The 10,256-nt window shown below is 51.6% G+C and overlaps 1 protein-coding gene across 2 annotated transcripts in view; it reads right to left on the reverse strand.

Annotated features, from left to right (window-relative positions):
* MAEA (macrophage erythroblast attacher, E3 ubiquitin ligase) overlaps positions 1-4,149 on the reverse strand; it is a 33,068-nt gene extending 28,919 nt beyond the window's left edge. The window contains exon 1 of one of the 2 annotated variants that reach the window (XM_077344036.1): positions 3,920-4,149. In XM_077344036.1, the coding sequence (XP_077200151.1) occupies positions 3,920-4,096 (177 nt within the window). In that variant the 5' untranslated portion in view covers positions 4,097-4,149. Of the gene's footprint in view, positions 1-3,895 lie in introns of both variants that reach the window. The other variant, XM_077344035.1, reaches the window with a different exon arrangement.
* Positions 4,150-10,256: the final 6,107 nt, after the last annotated feature.

Raw genomic sequence — 10,256 nt, forward strand, 5'->3', positions numbered from 1 at the left:
GTGAGCTGGCAAGATGGAGGTTGAACAGCCTGTACTTAGCCTATGGAGCTGTGGAGCATTTTATAGACTAGAGTTGGAAGGGGCCTCCAGGGTCAATTTCCCAGGCAAATGCCCACAGAAGGCATCCACACTGCATGAACCAGATGGAGAGGGCTCCATCCAGTCTGTGTCTCCTGAGGGGTGTGGACAGGGTCTGGCCAAAACTGACACCAATCTGGGAGTCATCTGCCTAAGGTTCTTCTGGCCCCAGTGACCGGTTCCAACACAACCACCACTCAGAATGAGTCCTCAGAGGAGGAACCCAAGCCTCCGAGAAGCACGGGCAACCTGTCATAAAGCATGCTCAGCAGCAGATCCCTAGATGGGGCGCAGGTGTCACTCCAGTGAGTGCACCTACCCCTTTGATCTAGGTTCCTACAACTTTGGGGAACCCTTGCCAGGGCCAGAAGATGAAACTGCATGGGATTTTGGTCTCTGGCTGCACCTGGACTCTGATAAACCTGGCAGTGTTGCAGGACTTGGGGCTGGAGGCACTGGAGCAGCTTCTAACCTTTGCACAGCTGGTTGAAGCCCTGGCGAAGGGGGGGGGAGTAGCCACCAACACAACGTAACACATAGACTTTGACATTGGGGGGGCGGTTCAAACGAGTACAACCAACAGAGGTTCCAGGTGCAGAGTACCCCTTGTTCTGGGGCTGGATTGGCTTGAGAGGCACAAACCGGGAGCAGACTGGAGATCCTGTGTATTGACTTTTTGTAATCATAAGTACCGAACTCACTGTTGGGATCTGGGGAAGCCTAGGCAGTTGAGGACTTGAACACTCTACCCAAAGCCTATTGGGATTTGAGCAAGATGACAGAGAAGAAAGAATGTGATAAGATACCCCATCACAAATCATATTGTTCCACTGAGCTGTCATGTTTTCAAAATAAGCTCTTTTTGTGCCTTGTACCTCCCCCCCTCCCCCAACAGTGCAACATCTAGCCTCTATGTGCATTCAGCACACATTCAGGATCCACAGTGCCCCGGTCAAGGTCATTTCTGACTGCAGAACCAGTTTGTTGCCAAGTTCTGATGGGATCTGCTGAGGATGCTGGGAGTGGAGCAGGAACTAAGTTTGGGTTACCGTCCCAAAACCATCGGCCAGACCAAGAGGGATAATAAAAACTGGAACAATATCTTCAGTGTTTTATCAACTATCAGCAGAATGACTTTTCTGAGTAGTCATATAATAATGCGGTCCATCAAAGAACTGGGATGTCTCTCTTTTAAGTGGTTTACGGGGTGGGGATCGACCCATTCTGACATCGGAAGCTCCACCTGAGAGCCTGGCCTGACAGTCATGGGCAGAACACATCCAACGAGCCTGGCCTCAGCTAAAGACAATCTTAGACGCTGCTAAAGAGCCTAACAAACTACAAGGCTATTAAGAAATGCCCCCCAGAACTGGCTTGGCAGGAGAGGGATCAGGTGTACATCTCCATGTAGCACCTCCAGTGTCAGCAACCCTCTTGTAAGGCAGGGGAATGGTTCGTGGTGCACCCCCACATCACCCAGGTCATCAATGCTGTGACTGTGGAAGTTAAATTCGCTAAGACGTACAAGACAGCAGTTTGCTCAAACAGGTCCCATCGCTAATGGCATCCCACTCTCAATGTTCCTGTATTCATCCACATGCACACAAATTATGAAGTGGACAACATTTTGGTTTCCAGAACTCAAAGGGTGAAGTTGCAGTATTTGGTGGACCGGGAGTTTCATGACTGCTATCCTGATAAGCCTGTTCTGGGCTGAGGGGAGAGTGGACTTTTTGGAGGGGGCAGATGTCAAAATTATGTAAGCACAAGTTGTACACGCCCACCCAGGGCCCCTTCCCTTGCCATCCCTCCAGGCCCATCACTGGCCATTTTGAGAGGGGTGGGTGGGTCAATATGACCATAAATGGTCATAACACCAGATAAATGTTTAATGAATTTTAAAAATATTTTTAACATGTATTAATTCCCACCCATTTGGGAAACCCTTCCCCGGTTGTCAAGGTTTCACGAAACCCTGGTTGACAAAAAGCCTGACCTAGAATAATGCATCTTTTATATACAGAAATCTGTTTAAAGAGAGCCTTCATAATTTAAATCAAATCTAGCTTGTCTGATATGGCAAAACCTGCATTGTTCTGCCATGTCAGCAGCTGTCAAATGCTGGCCAAGATAACCAGCAATAGACACAGGGAGCCCCTCATTATGCTGAAAGGCCCAAAGCAGCATGTACAGTCTTCTTCAGATGTTTTGCAATGCTAGGATTATATCCACCTTATGGCTGATTTGGTCTTCAGTCAATAATTATTTTGCCTGCCTTTTCCACACAGGAAGCTCAGCAGTCTAATCCATTGTAGAAATGAATACAATAGCTCCTCCCACCAATATTCCCGTACCTCTTGGGATCACATTGCACATCTTTATGTCAAAACATAAGTTCCAAGTGACTGTAAGAAATCATTTGGTCAATGTTAGTATCAAGATGAACCAGCAACCTATTTCAGCTTTTTAAAATAGAAAATACAAGAATGATAACAGACTGAGGATAAATGTATTCTTGGTGGTGGTGGAAAATTCTGCCAAGGTGAAGTTCATTTCTGCCAACCCAAAGAGGTTTTTAAGGCAAGAGAAGTTCAGGGAGGGGGGGTTGCCATGACCTGCCTTTGTGTAGTGGTGTCCCTTCCGAATGCCAGCAATGGCTGGGCCATGACTGCTTAGCTTCTGAGATCAAGCTGGCCTGGGCCATCCTGGTAAGGGTATATGTATTCCTACAAGCAAGTATTACTACAGTGTAGAACAACACCCCTTCTTATTCGTGCTCAGCAATGGGCACATGCTCATGGTGCAGCTGCAGTGACGTGCTCTCAGACTCATGAAAGCATGTTGCTGGAGTACAAAGCATGTTCCTAAGCACTCTTTACCAGGACTTAGTTTTGTAATTCCAGTGCTCATTATTATGATTATTACTGAGCTCCTGCTTTCATTTATTTATTACAAAATTTATTTGGATTTCTATGCCGCCCATTCTTTACAGCTTCTTGTTTTCCCACTCGCAACCGGTGAGTTCATGTTCCCATACATGCACACTATTGTTGGCATTCAGCTGGTCACTAGGATGCTACCAAGCACCTAACATCACTGGAGACGTTACTCTGTACTTATCCCACAGGGCGCTCTGAATCATCTGCCAATGCTCTGGGAAGACATACAAGCATGTCATCACCAAGGACACAATTACAAGAAACTAGCCACTTTGCTTTCACGTGATGGCACTACCATGAACTGGTGGGAACAGAAAGAAAGTAAAATGCAGTCAATACAAACATACAAAAACTTCTGTACAAAATTCAAGACTTCAAGAAGTGCTAAAATAGAACTTCAAAACAAAAAAACGCATAGTTCAGCATATCAGGACCTCATCATTCCAACATAAAGGTGTAGCCAGCCGAGTGACTAGGGCCATTCCCAGGTCCCTCAGAGCTGTCCTCACAGAGTAATTCTGTCAGAATTCCCCCAGCCCACCTGCCTCCCAGGGCGCATGTGGTGGGGAGTGGAGGGGACGGGAGGAGGGCTGTGCGACGCCTTCAGGCGGTGGGAGGCCGGCATAGAGAGCAGCGCTTCTTCTGCCGCCCCCGCAGCAGCCCAGCCCCCACCCACCCACCCACTGCCGGCCAGGCGCGGAGGCCCCAAAGGGATCAGCACCCAGGAGGCAGGCGCCCCCCCCCCCCCACACACACACACACACACACACACTCCCGGGACCAGGAAGGGGACCCCACCCCACCCCCGGACACAACCAGCAGGCGCCCCTCCGCCACCCCCCGGCTGGCGGAACAAAGGGGGCGGAGGGGGGGCGCACCTTGAGGGTGGGGTACTCCTGCACCTTCAGCGTCATGGAGAGCTGCGCGGCCGACTCCTGCACCGCCATCTTGGCCCGGCCTCCCAGCCCCGCCGCCGAGGCCGACGCCGCTCCCCTCCCCCCCGGAAGCCGCGCAGAGCTCCGCCGCGGGTCGCGCGAAGCACGCCGGGAAACGCCGCGCTTCCGCCTGGCCTGGCTCATCGCTCCGGGCGTCGCTCGCCTCCCCCTCCCCCCGCGGCCGAATGGTAGGGGCCGCCAGGCGTCCGGGGCGGGAGCAGCCAATCGGCGCGCAGCTCCGGGTCGCGCAGGCGTAGACCGGCCGCGATTCGACGGGAGGCCCGCGAAGACGGCGCAGCGCCTGCGTGCTGACGTCGACCCCGGTGAAGGCACGTGTGGGCGGAAGGGGGCGGGGCGCTTCGCGGCTTCAGGCGCAGGCCGTGGGGGCGGGGCACCGTCCCCCGCCCCATCCCCCGCTGAGGGGCCCGAAGGGCGCAGCCTCCCCCTGAACTCCCGGGCGCGCGCAGGGAGGACTCCAACGGCCAGGCGGCATCAGCCAGGCCGGGCCCACGGGAGGCCCTCCGCACGCCACCCCCAGCGCCCCCCCCCGGGAGGGCTCTTGAGCCAGGAAGCCCCCAGCCCCCCTGCATCGCTCGGCAGGCGCCGGCGTGGGCGGCCCCCCGGACCCCCCCGGGCCGCCGCCCTTCTCCCTGCAGGCCCGGCGCATCTGTGGCCTCAGCACCCACGCTGAAGGGGCCGCCCAAGAGGGACGCGAGGCGGGGTCCGCGTGCCCTCGGAAGCTCCCGCCCGGGATCGATCTGGGTTGGTCTTAAAGGTGCCTGAGGGGACTCGGCTGTGGTCTTGCAGGCCTTGTGCTTTAAGCCGTGCAGCAGGGGGAGCCAAAAGACGCCCAGTGTCCTGGGGCTTTTTGACGCCAAAGGAAGCGGGGCTGGCCGGCCGAACTCTGCCTCTCCAGGTGTCCACAGTTTCCATGAGCCACAGTTTGGCCACTTCTTGCGCTGCTTGGCAACCCAGGCCGTGATCCCGGCAGGGAGGCAGCACTGCTCATGGGTGTTGTGCTCTCACTTGCACAGGAGAGAAAAGCCAATGAAAAGTGCTGCTTTAGGGTGGTGAGAGTATATCAAGAGCAAACTCACTTGCAACCTTCCAGTCCTGGTTCGCTGTGCTATTGATGCCTCCAAGAAAGGCAGCAATGGAAACAGTTTCCAGGCATGGCCAAGTTCCATCGCACTCCCACCACCACAGGCCAGTAGAATACTACAAGGGAGCGGCCTGGAATACACCCCCCTCCCCCAAAGAGAGAGAGAGAGATTGGAGATTCAAGGGCCTCTGCCAGCTCTGTTTCCTTTGGCCAGGAAGGGATAATGGCCACTCTAGCAACAGCACCTCTGCAGCTTAGCGGACTGGATGCCGGAGGCAGGGGGAACCCAGGCCATAGTGGGGAAGACTGAGGTGGCAGCAGCAGGACAAAACTCAACTGCACCTTCTCAGACAGGTTCCCAGGCAACTCACCATCCACTCGCTGCAGAGGAGCACCGCTGTGTCACAAAGAGGCCACAAGGTCAAATCTCTCTCTGGGGAAGGCTCCCAGCAGAGACAGCCAAAGTGAGTCCCAACTAGAGCTTCAGAGTGCTGGAGACCCCAGATACTGGCCTGACACACTGCAATACACAAGTATAAACAGTGTCTGCACCAACACCCATTCTGCTCCCACTACACCACGGAGCCGCAGCAGGGACATGGAGTGTAGGAGGGGAAGGTGACCCACCGTAGCTGGCCACCTCAATCACAAGCAGGCAGGGGAGATGACCCTCCCTCCCTACAAACCCCAGACACAGTTATGAGACATCCCGAATGTTTATTGATCGGGAGACTGAAGCAAGTCAGCCAAAGGGAGATGTGAAGTCCCCCATGACAATGCAGCTCCTTTCCCTTGGCAGGCTGCCCAGGCACAGTGGTCCCCTGGCACTAGTCAGCTGTCTCTGAAGCATGTCAGGGATCACTGGCAGCCCCACCTAAAGGAGTGGAAAGGGGAGCCACAGGAAATCACTGGGAGGTTTGATAAGGGGGGGAATGCCAGTATGTCCCTTCTGAGGCACAAGTGCTGCGACTGTGCCATCACAGCAAAGCAGTTGCACATTTGGTTATGGTTCTGGACTTTGCATTTGGTGTTGAGGCAGTTTGGGTGGCCTGCCCTTGACACTGAGAATCACACTCAGGTTTGTGTTACTTGTAACATAGCAAAATGAAGTGGGGGACAGCCAGGAGGATTACTGCAACCTTTGGAGACCTCTCTTCCAGTACTTTTTAACATATTTTTAACATATTTATTAATGATCTAGATGTGGGGGTGGAAGGACTACTCATCAAGTTTGCAGATGACACCAAATTGGGAGGACTGGCAAATACTCTGGAAGATAGAGACAGAGTTCAATGAGATCTGAACACAATGGGAAAATGGGCAAATGAGAACAAGATGCATTTTAATAAAGATAAGTGTAAAGTTCTTCATCTGGGTGAGAAAAATGAAAAGCATGCCTACTGGATGGGGGATACTCTTCTAGGTAACACTGTGTGTGAACGATACCTTGGGGTACTTGTGGATTGTAAACTAAACATGAGCAGGCAGTGTGATGCAGCGGTAAAAAAGGTGAATGCCATTTTGGGCAATATCAACAGGGGCATCGCATCAAAATCACAAGATAGTCCCATTGTGTACAGCACTGGTCAGACCACACCTGGAGTACTGTGTGCAGTTCTGGAGGCCTCACTTCAAGAAGGACGTAGATAAAGTTGAAAGGGTACAGAGGAGAGCGACGAAGATGATCTGGGGCCAAGCCCTATGAAGATAGGTTGAGGGACTTGGGAATGTTCAGCCTGGAGAAAAGGAGGTTGAGAGGGGACATGATAGCCCTCTAAGTATTTGAAAGGTTGCCATTTGGAGGAGGGCAGGATGCTGTTCCCATTGGCTGCAGAGGAAAGGACACGCAGTAGTGGGTTTAAACTACAAGTACAACAATATAGGCTAGGTATAAGGGGGGAAAATTCACAGAGTAGTTCAGCAGTGGAATAGGCTGCCTAAGGAGGTGGTGAGCTCCCCCTCACTGGCAGTCTTCAAGCAAAGGTTGGATACACACTTTTCTTGGATGCTTTAGGATGCTTTGGGCTGATCCTGCGTTGAGCAGGGGTTGGACTAGATGGCTTGTATGGCCCCTTCCAACTCTAGGATTCTATGATTCATCCTGGTTGGTAACTCCATGGACTTTAGTACCCCTAGCGCCCTGGCCTTGGCAAAATGGTAATTTGGATCATAATGGGAATGCTGGGAACCATTAATTTACTGGAAAAGTCAACAACTAATACCCTAAGACACACAAATGAAGGATGATGATGTCTCTACACCTTCGCTAGATAGGAAGAGCCCAAGGATGCATTCCAGAGAGGAATGGAGATGGATAGGGAAGAGGTGAGAGGAGGAAAGGTGTGAATGCAAGAGGAACCGACCACATCAATAAAACATGGCCAACAGGCTAAATAAACAAACAGGCTACAAAGCAACAATCCTAGCAGAAGCAGGGCATTCTGACACTTAGCACCCAGCTCAAAGTCCCACTGACCAGAAAAACTAGGCAAGCCACATCAAAACCTCCTGAGGCAGTCCATTCCACGGCTGAACTCGGACTATGAAAAATGTTTTCCTGATATCTAGCGAGTACCATTCTAAATACAGTTTAAACCAATTACTATGCATCCTTTCCTCTGCTGCAAACAGGAACATTAACCTGCCTTCCTCTGACAACCCTTCAAATAGATTCAAATGAGTAGCCATGTTGGTCTGAAGTAGCACAATAAAATCAGGGGCTTTTCGCACACCTTCAAAATCGCACAATGGTTGCCAATTGAAAACGCTACTGATTTGCCATTATGCACAACGTCGTTGACAATCTGCCACACACCTGAAACCGATCCGCAAAAAGCGCTTCCTTGTAGCGCTTTCAGGGAAATCCCCAAAAGTGGATTCACCCTCCGGAAAGCGCTACACTCCTGCAACCAATCTGCAACACTAGCGGGAAAGTTCTGTGCGTTACCATTGTTGTGGTTTCTACAAAGTCCCTCCCCCTGGCTCTCTCCTCTGATCTTCCGACGAAGCGATCGCCATTTTTTTTTCTCCGAGTGAGCGGGGCTCAACCCACCAGCAAGCCTGTTTAGAGGCTTCCCCGGCTTCAGTCCCTCCCCAGAGCTGTTTATTCACTAAGCACAAACAACAGACAAGCCCGTTTGCTGATGTATTTTCCCTTTATTTTTTACACTGTTTTCGGCCGAAAATTGGGCCCATGAGGGGGGGGGATTTTTTTTTTCACTCGGGGGGAGCGTGGCAACGATGAAACGACAGCTCAAACACACCTGCCAGCTGATGGGTCTCTCATTGCAACGAATCAACACATATTCGTTGCAATGGGTGTGTGTGTTTTTTTTAAAAAAAAAAAACCTTTCTTAAAGGGAAAGGGGCTGTTTGGGAGCATGCTAACGGCTGCCCATTGGCTGCTTGACGGCCAGGGGTGGGACGAGCTTGGCAATAGCGCTTCCTGTCTAGCGATTTTTGCTGAGACCGGAAGCTTGTGGGAAACGATAGAAACGCAACTGGATTCCACTACAAAGTCAGGTATGCATAATGACGAATTGCACTATTTTAAATGGCGATTTTTCGTTCAGCAAACAATTTGCTACAAGGAAAGCCCCTCAGAGTCCAGGAGCACCTTTAAGACCAACAAAGATTTATTCAAGGCGTGAGCTTTCGAGTGCAAGCATTCTTCGTCAGACTATGATCTTCTTACATGACAGGTAATATATAGCAAAAAGCAATAATGTTACATCAGTAGACTGTGTCACAACCAAATACAGCCAATGATAATCCTTTGTCAAAACAGCCAATCAATCCCCTAGAATTCAGTGTACTTTACAAAGAGAAACCAAAATGCTGCTATTAGGGATCAAAGGCTATCACCTCCCCATATGTTGCTTGCTCCATACAACGGTGAGACATTCCTCCCATAGAATTGCTGGTCACTATCCCAAGGCCAGGGAGTCAAACTCAAAATTCCATTACAATGCCATATCTTACAGTCATATTATCTTTAAATGTCCCGCGGCGCCGCGGGCACCATGGACTAAATAAAATAGTAAGGGCTGATGGGGAGGAGTTAGGGCGGGACTCGTCTGGGATAAAAACTCGGAGGGGTCACGGCTCCTAATTGGGCCCCTCCGAGTGCCACTCGAGTGCCAAGTGGCCAATTGGGAGGCGTGCGTAGCCACAATTATGATGCCCTTTACTACCTTGCCGGTAGGCTCCGGGATAGGGGGGGGAGGTGTGGGCGCTGGTGGCTCACAGGCCGCCCCACGGCACGACTCAATGGTGCCCCTGGGAGACGGAGAGCCGGACAGACGCTCCCCCGAACTCACGAGCCCCGCTAGCGCCCGCTGTATTTGGACTACAGCGGGCTTGATTACTAGTCACAAATAAAATATATAGTGAGGAATATGGATACACAAGTTGAACAAGGTTAGCATGAATAGAGAGAAAAAAAGCCTTTGTCCCTATTGAGTCCTGGGTATGTCATAGTATTGAGTTTTGTAATAACAGTCACATAATCCCAATTAAAATAAATTGTGAGGAATGTGGATACACAAGTTACATAAGGTTAGCATGCATAATGAGATTTGTGATAATATGACTGTAAGATATGGCATTGTAATGGAACAAAATTTTGGACAGTTAGAGCGGTTTCTCAGTGGAACAGGCTTCCTCGGGAGGTGGTGGGTTCTCCATCTTTAGAAATTTTTAAATAGAGGCTAGATAGACATCTGATGGAGAGGCTGATTCTGTGAAGCCAAAGGGGTGGCAGGTTACAGTGGATGAGCAATTGGGATGTGAGTGCAGGGGGTTGGACTAGATGACCCATGAAGTCCCTTCCAACTCTATTATTCTATGACTGGTTTCAAAGCCCATTTATAAAAATGGGCCTTGAAAGAGGAGAAGGGGCAAGGGGAAGGGTCAGAGGACCCCCCCCCAGCAGCTTACCTGATAGTCCGCGCAGATCTGGGGCCGGTCGGGTCCGCAGCTTCCAGGGGCCTTCTGGGGGGGCAGGAGTAAGCTCGCCTCATCTACGACGTGGTGAGGCTGTCCCTGGGCCAGGCAGAAGGCCGGGCCATTGGGCTGCCGCGCAGGCCCCTCCAGGCTTCTGGGGGGCCCAGGGACCGCCCCGGCACATCCACGACGCAGCAGCGCTGTCCCTGGGTGCACCAGAAGCCTCCGGCTGGGCACTCATTCTCCAGCGGGCTTCTA

The sequence above is a fragment of the Paroedura picta genome, chromosome 6 (genome assembly GCF_049243985.1).
Source record: "Paroedura picta isolate Pp20150507F chromosome 6, Ppicta_v3.0, whole genome shotgun sequence".
NCBI classification, from domain to species: domain Eukaryota; kingdom Metazoa; phylum Chordata; class Lepidosauria; order Squamata; family Gekkonidae; genus Paroedura; species Paroedura picta.